Source organism: Acinonyx jubatus, chromosome E4 (assembly GCF_027475565.1).
Source record: "Acinonyx jubatus isolate Ajub_Pintada_27869175 chromosome E4, VMU_Ajub_asm_v1.0, whole genome shotgun sequence".
Lineage (NCBI taxonomy): Eukaryota > Metazoa > Chordata > Mammalia > Carnivora > Felidae > Acinonyx > Acinonyx jubatus.
Genome location: NC_069395.1, coordinates 37,605,821 through 37,622,726, shown reverse-complemented (window position 1 = coordinate 37,622,726; position 16,906 = coordinate 37,605,821). Strand labels below are relative to the sequence as shown.

Here is a 16,906-nt window from a genome sequence, read left to right as displayed (position 1 = left end):
TGTTATGCAAGTATTTACTGTGAAAGTAAAAGGATATTACTTTATGTTATATGCTAGAGAAGAATGGAAGTTAGGGAAGAGACTACTTAATCATTTCAGTATTGTTAATTCTAGGAAAGCAATAAACTAGCTACAAGAGAAAGAACCCAGGGTATCATATAAAGGTTATCAGCATAAAGGCAACAATAAGAGCAAAAATATACTTCTTCCCACATACCAAAGGTAATTATCTTTTAAGAAAACAAGGGGAGAGAAAAGAAAAACATACAGTTTAAAAAACTGTGCTAGGTTCTGTGCAAACATTATCCCATTCAATCCTTAAAGAATCCTTATTTATCCCAGTTTCATAAAGGAGGAGGCAAAAGAGTTAAGCAGCCTAACTAAGGTCATATAGGTAGAAAAGTATCAAAACTATGATTTAAGTAGAGGTCTGTCACCAGAATCATTTCGATTTACCATGCTTTGTAATGATAATAATTCTCTTACTTGTTAGAATTTGTATATATAAACTTTTGTTACCTTTAACCAAGGCATATCTGTACCTGTATAATTACACTTTTAAAAACTCACTTATGAGGGCTAAAAAAGAAAAAGAATGGCCAGTTGAATTATTTGGAAGATCTGTTTTACTGGTGTTATAATGAAGCTAAAAAGGTATGAATTAAACCTCATTAAAAATTGGTATGTATTTATTTTAGGGCCATAGACTATATTTAGGAGAGGCAGTAAAGCTTTTAAAAATTAAGAGCAAGTACTTTGGAGTAATACTTGAGTTATAAACCTAATTCTGCCACTTACTATTTTTATAAACTTGGGCAGGATTCTTAATCTCTTCTAGCTTCATCTAAGCTTATCTATAAAATGAACAATATTATGATGTTACCAAAAGGATTAGATAAGATAGGTATATAAAGCAGTTGCCACTATCTCTGAAACATGGTAAGTGCTCAGTAGTCATTTGTATTGCTCTAATTAGCTAATCATGATCAACAGTCTTATAAATGAGTACCATTGATCATATGTAGACACATACATTAAATTCTCTAGAAAAACCCATCACTGTGTTTGCCTGCAGATTTCAGGTCATTAATATTATTTTTAAAATATAAACATTATCTGAGGCATTAGGCAAGAATCCTTTGAACTTTTACTTTCTCCCTCAGAGCCTTGCTTATTTTAAAAAGTAAGAAAGTGCATCTGAATATTCTCAGAATATTTTAATGAGACATTTGGGGGAACAAAAATAAATGATCATAAAGACTAGATATATAAAAACATGTGCAAAAGAAACACTAAACACATATGAGTATAGTTTATGGCTATAATGGAATCTTTGTTAACAGTTTGTAAGTATTGTAAGATAATCTACCCTGAATCCTATTCTAAAGAGTTCTAGTACTAAAGTATCAACTGAGGTAGTGTCAATGTGATTTTACTGAGTGAACTCTAGATGACATTATATTAAAGCCACATATTTGAGGGGGGGGATGTTTAAATGAAGTAGTTAGAGCTAGACAGAAACAGGGAAGGTTTAATGGAAGAACTGATCCTGCCTACATAAGAAGTTTTTACTACCAATTTTCCAATGACTCTGAGGAGTGAACTGTCACACAATGGCATTTAGGTCAAGAAGACTATCCCTTTCTCAGTCTCAACTAAAAAGACATGCTCCAGAGAGAGACTTCTGAAATGTCAAAGTGAACTTGGTGAACTTGCTGACCCATAAAAACAACCCAAAACAATTTGAGCTGCATAAGAATAAGTGAATGTGAAGGTAGATCAGTAGAGATTATTCAGTTTGAGGGGCAGAAAGAAAAAAAGAATGAACAAAAAAGGAACAGAGCTTCAGAGATCTGAGGGACACCTTCAGTCATACCAACATACACACACATATTGGGAGTCTCAGAGAGGAGAAAGAGGAAGAAAAAATATCTGAAGAGGTAATAGCTAAAACCAACTCAAACTTGATGAAAAATATTAATTACACAAAAACTCTTACTGGAGCTCAATGAACTCCAAGTAGAATAGAGCCAGAGATCCACATCTACACAAATCATAATCAAAAGTGACAGAAATTAAAAACAGAAAATATTCAAAGCATCAAGAAAAAAACAACATCACACATATGAAGTCCTAAATAACAACTGACTTGTCATCAGAAAACAAGGGACACCAGAAGACCCGTGGGATGACATCTTCTAAGTGTTGAAGGAAAAGGGTAGTTAAGAATTCTATATCCAGCAAAACTCTCCTTCAAAAATGAAGGGGAAATTAAAACATTCCCAGATAAACAAACACTGAGAGAATTCACTAACAGACCCGCTCTACAAGAAATACTAAAGGGAACCCCTCAGGAAGAAATGAAAGGATACCCACAAGAAGAAATAAAGAGCACAGGTAAAGGTAAGTACAAGTGAACCTTGAGTAATGCAGGGGTTAAGGGCACTGACCCTCCCCACCCCGACTCAGTCAAAAATCCACATGTAACTCTGGACTCCCCCTAAATTTAGCTACTAATAGCCTACTGCTGACAGCAAGCCTTACTGGTAACAGAACTGATTAACATGTATTTTGTATGTTATAAATATTATATACCGTATTCTTAAAACTTATGTAAGCTGGAGAAAAAATGTTAAGAATATCATAAGGGAGAGTGCAAACTGGTGCAGTCACTACGGAAAACAGTATGGAAGTTCCTCAAAAAAATAAAAATAGAACTACCCTACAATCTGGTAATTGTACTACTGGGTATTTTTACCCAAAGAATAGGAAGACACTAATTTGAAAAGATATAGGCACTCCTATGTTTATCGCAGCATTATTTAGAATAGCCAAATTATGGAAGCAGCCCAAGTGTCCACTGATAAATGAATACAGAATATGGATGAAGAAGATGTGGTATATATACACGATGGAATATACAAAATATATAAAAAAGAATGAAATCTTGCCATTTGCAACAACATGAATGGATCTAGAGAGTATAATGCTAAATGAAGTAATTAGAGAAAGACAAATACCATAAAATTTCATTCACATGTGAAATTTAAGAAACAAAACAACAGAACAAAGAAAATAAGAGACAAACCAAAAGACAGATCTTAACTATTGAGAACAAGCTGATGGTTGCCAGAGGGGAGGTGGATGGGGGGGGATGGGTGAAACAGGTGAAGGGGATTAAGAGTAAACTTATCACAGTGAGCACTGTGTAAGGCACAGAATTGTTGAATCACTATACTGTATACCAAAAACTAATATAACACTGTAGGTTAAGTATACTGGAATTAAAATTTTTTTTTTTAATATTGTAAAGACGAGATAATACATTTACAGTACTGTACGGTATCAAAAAAATCTGCACATAAGCAGACTCATGCAGTTTAAACTCATGATGTTCAAGGGTCAACTATACATAACATAAAAGCATAAATGAATTTTATTTATAACTCATTTATTCTACTGCTCTACAAGACAATCACATAAAGCAGTAATTACAAAATTGTATTGGTGGGCATGTGTAAAGATCTAATTTGTATGACAATACCACAAATAATACCACAAAGGAGGTGGGGGAGGGAATGGAGGTATATTGGACCAAAATTTTATATACTACTGAAATTAGTGGTATTCAACCAAAACAGATTGTTTTAAGATGCTAATTGTAATCCTCAGGGTAACTACTAAGAAAATAAAAAATACAGTTAAAAAAACAAGGGAATTAAAATGGTACCCTAGCAAATACCTATTTAATATAAAAGGCAGTAATGGAGAGTAGAGAAACAAAAAGGCATACAACATATAGAAATAGCAAAACGGCAGATGTAAATCCTACCTTATCTGCAATTATATTAACTGTAAATGGATTAAACACTCCAGTCAAAAGGCAAAGACTGTCAAAACTGATTACAAAAACATGATCCAACTTTATCAAGACAAAATGTATATTCAAAGGAACTGATTAAAAGGAAAAGGACTGGAGAAGATATATCATGCAAACAGTAACCAAAAGAGAGCTGGAGTGCCTACACTAATAACAGACAAAATAAATTTAAGAAACCATCTAGAGTTATAATAAGGACAATACATACAAAAGATATAACAATTATAAACATAAGCAGCTAATAATAGGGCCCTGAAATACATGAAGCAAAACCTGACAGAACTAAAGAGAGAAATATAAAATTCAACAATAAGTTAGAAACTTTGTATCTTACTTTCAATAATGAGTAGAATAAAAGATTAAAAAAGAAAAAGAGGACTTGAATCACATTATAAACCAATTAGACCTAACAGATTTCTACAGTATGCTCTACCCAACAACAGAATACATTCTTCTCAAGCACACATGAAACATTCTCCAGAATATACTGTATGTGAGGCTCTAATACAAGCTTCAATAAACTTAAAAGCATTAAAAACATTCAAAGTATATTCTCCAACTACCATGAAATAATTAGAAATCAGTAACAGAAAGAAATGTGGCAATCACAAATATGTAACAAGTAAACACATTCCTTAGTAATACAGAAGAAATCACAGGAAAATTAGAATTTATTTTGAGGTGAATGAAAACAAAAACACAACTTATCAAAATTTATGGGAAACATGTTAAAACAAAAACTTGTACGTGAATGTTCATAACAGTTCTCATTACAATAAGCCAAAACACCCATCAATTGATTAATGGATAAACAAAATATGGTATATCCAGAAAAGGAAGTATCATTCAGTCATTAAAAAGAATGAGGTATGGACATAGGCAACAACACTGATGAACTTTAAAAATACTATGTTAAATAAAAGAATCCAGACACAGAAGGCCATATATGATACGATTTCATTTATATTAAATATTCAGAACAGGTAAAGCCATAAAGACAGAAGGTAGATTAGGAGTTGTCAGGAACTGTGAGAATAGGGGAATGGGAAGTGACTGCTAATGTGAATGGGGCTTCCATTTGGGGTGATAAAAAAGTTCTAGAACTAGACAGTGGTAATGGCTGCACAGCATTATGAATGTAGTTAATGCCACGAGTAGTACACTTTAAAATGGTTTAAATGATAAATGTTAAGTGTATTTTACCTCAAAAAAAGTGAAATACAATATTTTGGGGAAAAGAAAATGATGAGCAAACACACTAAAAGTCAAATGTTTTCCATAGACACTCAGATCTAAAAGAGAACAACCATGATTTCAGCAGAATATCATAAATGTAAAAACTGTCAATATATAATTATGTTTCATACTTGTATGTGAGGCCAAGAGGCCTCAAGCGTGGGTTCATCCTCTTCTGGATCAAAATCTGGATTATCACTTGGAGGAAGAGTACGGAAGATGTTAGCACTGATCTGTAAAGAAAACGAATTTAGATTTATACTCTTTGTTGTACAACTAAACAATGTAAAATGAAATATTTTAAAGATAACTTTAAGAAAAAAGTTGTGACTATAAGCCTAGTTCAAAACCTGTAAACCTCATCAAGATAAGAAGTCAGGTATTTGTTTCTCTTTTTTCTATCCCATAACTATGACTTCTTCAAATGCCAACCTGCTAAAGATTACAGATTACCTCTGGATTCCTCTTCCTTAAATTACAAGTTGTTCTTTCCCAAGTTTTGCTTAAACGGAAAATAAAAAATAAATAAATAAATAAATAAATAAATAAATAAATAAATAAATAAATAAATAAAAAGGGAGGAAGGGAATTCTGGGGAGAAAACCATGAAGTTCCTAAGTCTACCTATCCCTAACTTGATCCTTTTCATCTTTCTACAATTCCCTCTCTATTCTAATCCAGCCATTTACTTACCTTACAATCCAAAAGAGTTTGATAAAAGATCTCCATTCTTATACATACACACAACAGTAAGGAAGAGGGGTAGGAGGGCAGAATACCCTCAGTGCTATTACGGACATAGTTTATAATATCCCACTGGTGATTTAATGTATTTCATCTATTCTGAGCCTTTTAAATTTTTATTTATTTTTTAATGTTTATTTATTTTTGAGAGAGAGAGAGAGAGAGAGAGAGAGCGCGCGCACAAGCTGGGGAGGGGCAGAAAGAGAGCGACAGAGAATCCCAAGCAGGCGCTGCACTGTCAGCAGAGAGCATTATGCGGGGCTTGAACTCACAAACCATGAGATCATGACCTGAGCTGAAGTTGTACACTTAATCAACTTAGCCACCCAGGTGCCCCTGAGCCTTTTTTTTTTTTTTAAACATATTAATCTCTCTAAAATCAGGATGCTGACTCTTCATTTCAGATTCAATGAAATACAATATTTAAAATTTCATCATTCACACTGTCTTAGCACCAAGGTAAACTAACACATCTTTGCTCTTTAGCAAAGGTTAGACTGTGGTGCTAATCTTTGAAGAATGATGAACAACTGAGAAACCACATGGTTTATTTAGCAAACACTTAAGGCCATACTATTAAGAAGTTGGTCACCTGAAATAAACTATCTGGGGAATAAAGGATGAGACAAGAGGTCATAGGTGGTGCAAATTTCCAACTATTCTTATGAAGTGGCATCTATGGTCAGCCAAATAACTGCTTCCAGTCAATTACTATAACCGTAAGACTTAGAAAGTAATAACCTAGAATTTGATCTGCTAGAACTCAAAGCCAGTACATGAGGGCAGAATAGTTTGACAGATATCAATTTCACAAAGAATGGCATGAAGTCACAGATAAAACATGAAAAGGAAATATATCCCATTCAGAGGGCATAATTTGCCTTTGAGATCATACTTATTATTGGCAGTAAAAGAAAAAGTTAACTTTGTTGTGCCACCAATAAAATTAACTATATATAACAAATATACATAAGAGCTTTATAGGGCCAAAAGCATGAGTTAGCGTCATGCTTGTCTAGAAATTAAGTACCCAGAAGTTAAAAAACAAAAAACAAAAAAAGAAAGAAAGAAAAACACACACACCTTTTTTTCTTGGAGAAAGAAATTAAATCCCAGAATTTATTAGTATAGAACAAACTGACTCAAACATTTGAGTACTTCTGATATCTAAATATTTAAATACCTTCAATATTCAAGTCAATAACTTTAGGTAATCTTTATACCCAACATGGGGCTCGAACTCACAACCCCAAGATCAAAAGTTGCATGCTCTACCAACTGACCTAGCAGGCATCCAAGTCAGTAACTTTACAGAGATTAAAATAAAGTACCTTTTTCCAGGATTTTTAAAATTCCTGAATACAAACCATCTGATTTACCAATCAGTAAATTGGAAATACTGTTTTTTCCCCTGAACATATTTTAAATGATAAACACAAAACACAAAACAAAATGAGTTTATCAGTATTTAATACTTCTGTTTTCAAACTGTCACTTAATTTTTACAGTCTACTGAGAGTCTAGGAAGCAATCTGCATTTTGATTAATGTTCCTTGTATAGCTAATCTTTTAAAACTTCTTTAAGGAGCACTGGGTGTTGGATGTAAGCCAATTTGACAATAAATTATATTTTAAAAATAAAATAAAAAAATAAAAATAACATTAAAAAAACAAAAAAAACTTCTTTAAGGCTTTTCATTTTTGAAAAAAAAAAAAAATCATCCCAAATTTTCTGGTGCAAATGCGATGAAAAAAAAACTCAACTAGTATAACGGGGCCAAATTAAACACAATTTGTTCTTCCCCCAGAACATATATTAGCCAAGGGGAAGGAAATGAAGACAACTACAAATTATACTTGTTATAAACTTCTATACCCTGGTAACATCTAAGCTTCAATTATGTATTCAGTGGCTCTCTAATTACTCCGACTACATTTTTTGTATTTTGGTACTATGCACCAAAATACAAAAATCGCAAATCCTAAACAAACTTTACTGTTTGATGGAGAATAAGGTTGAATTATTAGTATCCTAAACAACCTTACCTTAATAAAGTTGGCAGTAATCTATTCTTCAGAGACTTCATAAACTTATGTTATTTACCTTTTTAAAGGTCCTGAGTTTTTATTAAAATTCAAGTGCTATTGAATCTATAAATATATTAAAATAGTCTAAATAATACATTTTTTAAGACCTGACTCCTTTACCTACCCTGCTGAAATGTGGAGTCCAATAGTTTTTCATTGGTCTTCTCTCTCTGCACTTTAGACATTCTCCCTTAGTGACAATTCAGCTCTATGACAATCACCTATCAATCTGTATAATCTTAAGCCTACATGTTTCTCCTAAGCTCTGGATCTGCACTATGCAATATGACAGCCACCAGCCATTGAACTATTATAAGACAGCATCAGTGGAATGAATGGATAATCTTTCAAATGGACTAGTTAAAAAACATTGAGTACACTGATTATTGTATATTTATTAAAAATCAGTCTCAGTAATTCAAAATTACACCTCAGATCTTACTTGAATTTATAGAAATCTGAGGAACTTAAGTCTAGAAGGCTTACCATTTTTACTATATCAGAATACGCTGATTCAACAATTACACCACGATTAGTTGAAACATACTCAACCAGTTCATTCAGTGTTGCCCTTTTAATTTCTTTGCTCTTCAAGTCTGAAACAGAGTCCATGAAATCAAACAGTATACAACACTGCTGCAACTTCTGACAGAAAAGCTCTTGTTGTTCATTGGAAGTGGCATCTATAAATAAAAATAAAGAAAAACTTAGAAATAACCTACTCAGAAATTACCTTTAATAAGCTTATTAATTTTATAGATGCTATTCACACACATAAAATAAAAAAACTTCTCTCAAGAATCTAGTGAAGAAAAAAAAAAATCATGAGAAACTCACCCATCTAATCTCATCATTCATGCCAGAAACCAGGATCCACAATGGACTTTTCTTCCTCTCTTACTACCCATAATCAACCATTATATGTTATTGATTCTGTTTAACATATCTGGAATCTACCCTTTTTTTGGTCATTCTCACTGCCATTTTAATTATCCTCACCTTCCATCATCTAAATTACAGCAATGATATCCTAACTACTCCTCTTGCCTGGTCCCATAACTACAACTCCTGATTTACCTTCTAAACTACCTCAAAAGCTAAAAATTGTGCTAAACAGAAAATCAATCTGATCACACTCAATACTTTTCAATGATTCTCCAAAAATTACAAATTGAAACTCAAACTTGTGTACAAAATTCAGCTGCCTGTTGTCAACAATCAACTCTCAACACTTTGCAGCATGTAACCCTTTGGTTAAACCATATTCCCTCGACTTGTGAGATTTTACAATTTCCTTTGTCTGGAATGTTCTTTTCCCACATTCCCACCCTGGGAACCCTCCCCATTTATTAAGTTTCAGCAGAAACATATTCCCCTCAGAAACTCTAGGACACTAAAGCTAAACTGGTTAATCCCCTTTTACCCAAACGTATCTTAGGTTTGTACCTAAGTTACCTACTGTAACATTTTTTGTTCTATGTGGCAATTATGTTTTACATGTACAACATTCCTAGACTGCAAGGCCCCCAAAGACGGGAAACAAGTGTTATTTTTATCTCTATCTCTGTCTGTCCCTCTCCCCACACCCCACCACCTCTTATATCTAGAACAGTATCTGGCACACAATAGGCATTCAGTAAATGTTTCTTGTTTTATTTTCTACTTATTTACAAAACTATGGACACATTATATTGATTTGAGTCTAACATATGTATTAAATCCTTTTGTTTCCAACATTCAAAAGACAACAAAATTTCAATTCTGAACTTTCACATCTGTAAACAAGGACCTTCAATTAGCTCAATAATTTAAGTTTCTTAATTAGGGGGATTAAATTTTTAAAAAAACCTCATATGCACCTACTTAATATACTTAATTTGAAAAAGTAGAAGATGAATAATACCTCTGCTTTTTGTAAGCTTCCCAATTACGCTAAACTTGTTAGATTGGGTATGTGTTACACACTAGAGAAGGGGTGATTATTTGAGCTGGAAGAATCCTTCTCAACTCATACTGTACAGGAAATCCCCATACGTTTTTTCAGTTTCTCAGTAATACCTTTATCTATTTGTAAACATATCTATATCCTCATTGTATAACTTTATATCTGTTTTTAATTTTTTAAAATTATTTTTATTTATTTTTGAGAGACAGAGCGCAACTGGGGGAGGGCAGAGAGAGAGGGAGACACAGAATCCGAAGCAGGCTCCAGGCTCTGAGATGCCAGCACAGAGCCTGACGTGGGGCCCAAACTCACAAACTATGAGATCATGACCTGAGCTGAAGTCGGATGCTCAACCGACTGAGCCACCCAGGTGCCCCACTTTATATCTTTATTATAACATATATTAGATCTTTATGTATAATCATACATAAAGATTATACATAAAGATTATACATAAAGATTCCCCATTATACTGATGGGGAATATAAGGAAATAGGTGTCGTACCTTTACAAGCTAACTCAGTTCTGACAGAGTTTTTAAAATATTTTTAAGCTATTTTTTCCTTTTAATATAAAAACTCATACAATATCCCATTTCACTATGTGGTCCAGCCCTAACTAATTCTCCTTTTCCTCCCACTACCAACTCAACAGGAAATCACTGCCTTTCTTGTTCCTCAAAGGCCATGTGTCTGCTCAAACTCTTCCCTACCTGATATACCTTACCAGATTTCCTCCCCTATGTTTCACTCACCCTCCAAGAATAAAATTAAATCTCACATTCTCCACAAAATTTCCCTTAGGTAGTAAGTAGGTCAGAACACAGTGATCCCTCCCTTCTCTGAACATCTACAGTACTCAGTCTCAATCATAGAGTTGAGTATGCATTATGTTTAAGTCTGTATTTAATGAGTATTTCTTTTATCACCCACCAAAAGATTTCAGATTCCATAAAGGCAAGGATCATTCACTGAACAAGTTTTCTTTTTATTTCTTTTATATCATAGTGTAGCGTATATAAGAAGTCAACAAACATATATTTGATGCTTGAAAAAAAACTCTTAAATTTGCGGAATAAAGACTATGCACTGAAAAACAGGCTACAGAATTAAGTTCAAAATTTCTGCTGGATATCAAAAGTGGTATCAATAAATTACTACATCATGTCTATGCTTAAGAATTTATAGTAATGACCATTTTTATCAACAACCTACCTTGATGGTGATTTAAATGGATTAAACGAGATAATGATCATGAAATTGAGTGAATATATTTCAAAGTTGGAATAAAAAAGGAGAAGCCTCTGGCTAACATGTTAGAAGACACAAATGATTTTTAGGACTGGTAAATAGTAGTAGATTCAGGAATATGTTACAAAAAGAAGTTTCATTTTCTGGGCACCTAACTCATAAGAGTCTTCTCTACAGAAAAATTGGTGTTTTTCATAGCTTCTCCATTCAGTAATCCATTTCTTAACTTAAAGATTTATTTGAATTTATTTTTTCTTCTCCAGTATTTTATCTCAGCATTACCTAATGCTTAGACGGGATAGGTCACATCTGGATCTTCCCAAACATTAGAAATATTTAGAAAAGTTAACATTTCAACTCCTTTGGCTCTGAGTTAAAATAGACATTTCCAGTCCTCAATTTTTTTTAGGTATTAGAGAAAAGAAAAATCCTTTCCCACCTAACCCTAACTTAACTTTCAAAACAGTCCTTAGTTCTGGGGCACCTGGGTGGCTCAGTTGGTTAAGGGTCCAACTTCGGCTCAGGTCATGATATCACGGTTCGTGGGTTCGAGCCCCACATCTGACTCTGTGCTGACAGCTCGGAGTCTGGAGCCTGCTTTAGATTCTGTGTCTCCCTCTCTCTCTCTGCCCCTCCCCCACTCATGCTCTGTTTCTCTCTCTCTCTCCTTCAAAAATAAACAAACATGTAAAAAAGATTTTTTTAAATAATAAAAACTTCTAACTTAGTTCTGAAAGTTAGAGATGACTTCCTGTCTTCAAGGGATTACAAACTGCTAGGTACATGACATGCAACATCTTTACGTAGATTAAAAACATTTTTATAATGGTTATCCTAGTAAGAAAAGATGATTACGGTTTTCATCAAGAAGCTATGAAATAGGGGCGCCTGGGTGGCTCAGTTGGTTAAGCGGCTGACTTCGGCTCAGGTCATGATCTCGCGGTTTGCGAGTTCGAGCCCCGCGTCGGGCTCTGTGCTGACAGCTCAGGGCCTGGAGCCTGTTTCAGATTCTATGTCTCCCTCTCTCTGACCCTTCCCCGTTCATGCTCTGTCTCAAAAATAAATAAACGTTAAAAAAATAAAAAATTAAAAAAAAAAAGAAGCTATGAAATATATTGTACTTGTTGATGTTTATTACGTCCCAACTCAGGTGTCTCTACAAAACACAATTTACACTGAATTTTCTCGTAAGAAAAAAAAGAAAAGCAGAAAATATATTTCAATAAGTTGAAAAAAGATCAGACTATATTCTGGTTATACTTCATAAAGATGAATGACAACTTGTGAGAAAAAGAACGTGTAATAATTCTCTTTGCTAATGTAAAAAGTGCTGACAAAATCTATATTGGTGACTTTATACTTTAACTTCACCATTTATAAGAATGCTTCCAAATGAAGTCTGTTATACTCAATGATATTTCAGTTTGGCAATGTCTTAACATTTAGGCAGTAATGTCATGTATTGTTCGAACTTAGTTATTTTTACTGGGCTAATGTTAATTATCCATTCGCCATTTTCAATGTGGATAATGTCCATTCCGATTCCAATGGTGATAGCTTTTTTCCTTAGGATTCTCTATCTGCAATATTCACTGATGTCTTCTATGAGAATTTCACTTAGTGGTTTAAAAATAAAAACACCTGCAGAAACATACAAGTTCACAGGAAAAATTCAGAACACCTTAGAGTACTACGCCATACAGCAACTGGAATGGTAGATGCACACACTGTTAACTGTTACACATCATCCTGAGTACGACACAGTATTTGCTTAGTCAACTTGAAATTAATTACACAAGAGACCCCAAATTTTTGCTCCAGCAGTTTAAAGCAGGTCTTCTTGAAATAATAACATGTATCCATTTTTTTTTTTTAATTTCATTTAGAGAGAGAGAGAAAGCGCAGCGAGCACACACAATCAGGGGAGGGACAGAGACAGGAGAGAGAATCCCAAGCAGGCTCCACACTGTCAGTGCAGAGCTCAATGGGGGGCTCAATATCACAAATGGTGAGATCATGACCTGAGCCAAAGTCAAGAGAAGTGCCCCTGACATGTATTTATTTCAAGTGGATTATTAATTTCTTCTAAAATTTGTAAATAAATCAGGAACGAATAAAGGATGAGTATTTAAGATCCTGGTGACTGCCATTTAAATGAAGAGAAAAACCAGTCCTATTCATAAATCTTTTCGTATATTGTGGTCTCCCTAAGTACTTACTTGGGAGCAATTCAGACTAGCAATTATTAACAGTAATTATTATCATAGTGTATCGCGTTCAACAGTTTTAAATGCTTTAAGTCTTTAAATTGTCAAAGAAATTTGATTACAATTTAAAAATATTATGACCTAAAAAAATATTATGACCTACATTTATCTCTTCAAAAATATCAGAGAACTAAGGATTTCCTAAAAGTGCTCTTTACTAAGTCCCCAATAAAACAAGCTCTGCATGAAAATTATGGAAGATCTGGGGCGCCTGGGTGGCTCAGTTGGTTGAGTGTCCGACTTCAGCTCAGGTCACGATCTCGCGGATCATGAGTTCGAGCCCCGCGTCGGGCTCTGGGCTGATGGCTCGGAGCCTGGAGCCTGCTTCCGATTCTGTGTCTCCCTCTCTCTCTGCCCCTCCCCCGTTCATGCTCTGTCTCTCTCTGTCTCAAAAATAAATAAAACGTTAAAAAAAAAATTTAAAAAAAAAAGAAAATTATGGAAGATATAAGAAAAACTGCACGAATCAAAGAATTATTTAAAAACAGATGTGCTTTTTGCCTTGAAAAATACATAATTGGTTTAAACTTGCCTGGAAGATGAGTTTTTCAAATGCATCTTAACTCTCTTCATTTTGTTATGACTGAAATTTGATCCCACTAAAAAATTTTCAGTACTGTAGAAGTCTTAGGCAGAAGGAGAATCAACACAACTCTAGGGAAGGGAGGCATTTAATCTTTGAAGAATTATTAATACAACTTTGAAAACTCACAAAAGCCCTATCAGGTTTCCCTATTTATCTCTAAATGCTTAAGTTTTTTTTCAACACCCAACATGAAGATGTATCTGACTCACACTTTAAGAAATGTTGCTCTAGGGGCACCTGGGTGGCTCCAACAGTTAAGCATTCGGCTCTGTGCTGACAGCTCAGAGCCTGCTTGGGATTCTCTTTCCCTCTTTCTCTGCCCCTCCCCTGCTCTCTCTTTTTCTCAAAATAAGTAAATAAATAAACTTAAAATAAAAAATCGGAAAAAAAAGAAATACTGCTCTAGAGAACTGTTTATCAAGGTGTGAATGGCAATCTACTGCTGGGTAGTAAGATCATTTTAGTGGGTCATGACTAGAATTTTAAAATATATATAAAATATCAATGTGTCTCAGTATGAGTACTGAGTAGTAAAGTAAAATGTGGTTTTTTTAAAGTTGATTTATTTTGAGAGAGACAGAGATAGCATGAGCGGGAGAGGGGCAGAAAGAGAAAAGCCCAAGCAGGCTCCATGTTGCCAGCATGGAGTCTGACACAGGGCTCAATCCCACAAACCATGAGATCATGACCTGAGCTGAAACCAAGAGTCAGACACTTAACCGACGGAGCCACCCGGGTGCCCCCTGTAAAATGTGTCTCTTATTATAGTTTGCAGTCAAAAAAGGTTTGAAAACGACTGCTTTACAACATGTACTCTAAGAGGGCACACTACAAAGCATGTCCAAGATCACAAAATAAATCTGTAATGCAAACAGGATTCAAATCACCTAGAATGCAAGAAAAAGTACATATAAGACCACAGTCTTTGAAATATCTATCAACTGTTCCTCTAATAGCTATATTCTAAATCCTTACCCACTTACAGATTCACAATGTATATTAGTTAAAGATGGCAAATTTGTTTATCTCTTCCCTTTCATTCTAAAATAAGACTGGGGCACCTGGGTGGCTCAGTGGTTTTAGCCTCCGACTTCCGCTCAGGTCATGATCTCAGGGCTTAAGAGTTTGGCCGCGTATCAGGCTCTGGGCTGACAGCTCAGAGCTTGGAGTCTGCTTTGGATTTTTTGTCTCCCTCTCTCTCTGCCCTTCCCCTGCTCACACTTGCTCGCTCTCTCTCAAAAATAAATGAACATTTTAAAAATTGTTTAAATACAACTAAAAAAAACCCACAACAGAATATAGCTGTGTGTGTGTGTGTGTGTGTGTGTGTGTGTGTGTGTGTGTGTAAACCCACAATAACAAAGAGAAAGAATGGGCCTTTAGGCAAAAGACTTCAACAAATTTCTGGAAAACTCAAAGTACATGAAGAAGTGGTAACTGACAAAACCAAAAAGCAGGAAGCCACATTCTAGAATAAACAGGGAATTACAGATAAGGTTCCCACAGAACTCTGGATTAGAAATACCTGGTGAAATAGAGGATGGGATTAAGACATGAGCTGAAAATAGGAGATTATATAAATCTGCATGTACTGAACAGTCTACCATCTCAATCCAAAAGTCAGTCAAGCATTCATGCTCCAGGCCAAAAAAAAGAAAGAAAAAAGGGTGGGCAAAGCAACTCAATTGTCCCAGAGAAAAATTCTAGCTTTTACTAGTTAGTTCCCTGACCAATTACCCTAAACAAAAGCAGGCAGTGAGTGAACCTCCATCCAACTTCTAAAGTGATTTTTTAAAATTCACTAATTTTAATAGAAAATAAAGGATCACCAGACATTCAAGTAAAGCCTTGAAACATGAAAGAAAACTAAATAAACAAAAAAAAGAGGCCAAACAATGGGTTAATTTAGCATATCACTTTGAAATTTCAAATGCCCAGGAGAAAAGACTGAACGCTTTCAAATTAAAAAAAAAAAAAAAAAGTTGGGGTGCCTGGGTGGGTCAGTTGGTTGAGCACCTGACTTCGGTTCAGGTCAAGATCTCCAGGTTTGTGAGTTCCAGCCCCGCGATGGGCTCTGCTGACAGCTGGGAGCCTGGAGCCTGTTCTGTTTCCCTCTCTCAGCCCCTCCCTTGCTTACACTGTCTCTCTTTCTCTCTCAAAAATAAAAAAAAAAAATTTTTTTTTAATTAACTCACAAAAGAACCAGAGACAGATATCCAAGATGACGCAAGAAGATAATGGGGCTATATCATTCAAATTCTAATGCCAATCTAGAACTGTGTTAACTAGCCAACAATCAATAAAGTATAAGGATTCAATAAAGGCATTTTCAGATATAAAAACACTTGGAAAACTTAGCACCCTCACAACCTTTCTTAAGAAATTACCTGAGGACATGATGCAGCAACAAAGGAAAAAGAGAAAAAATGGAATCCAGGAATAGGGGAAAACAATCCAGAAAAGCAATTAAGTCCTAGAGAGGAACTGAGCCATTCAGAACAGGAGGAATAAAGCCCCATGAGAGTTATGCCTACAGGAAGATCAACAGGATATCATATTGCATGGAAAACTGAAGAAAAACTTAAGAGTATGTTAAAAGTACAAGGAAAGAAAAAGAGACACAATTAGAAACTCCAGTTTCTAAATACTTAAAAAAAACTATATAAGGAAATGTAATTACATTATGTGGCTCTGAAGCCTATATAGTCAACAACATAAGCCTTCACTCACTTTCAACTTTAAGAATTACAATTTACAAAAATCTTAACTGTGGTACAGAAAATGTTACCAACCTTAAAAATGTAATAATGTAAAGATGACTAAGGTTGAGGGTGAAAGAAGAGGAGGAGAAAGTGAGTGGCACCACCTTTCCAACTTCATTTCCCATTATGCCCGCTTTTATATCCCATG

General features: G+C 34.6%; 1 protein-coding gene across 2 annotated transcripts in view; it reads right to left on the bottom strand.

The window, feature by feature from the left end:
* PPP2R5A (protein phosphatase 2 regulatory subunit B'alpha) overlaps positions 1 to 16,906 on the bottom strand; it is a 64,919-nt gene that overhangs the window by 23,705 nt on the left and 24,308 nt on the right. For both annotated transcript variants that reach the window (XM_015062908.3, XM_053209235.1), the window contains exons 2-3: positions 8,435 to 8,631; positions 5,248 to 5,349 (exon numbers count right to left, since the gene is read on the bottom strand). In XM_015062908.3, coding sequence (XP_014918394.2) covers positions 5,248 to 5,349; positions 8,435 to 8,631 — 299 coding nt within the window. The remainder of the gene's footprint in view (positions 1 to 5,247; positions 5,350 to 8,434; positions 8,632 to 16,906) is intronic.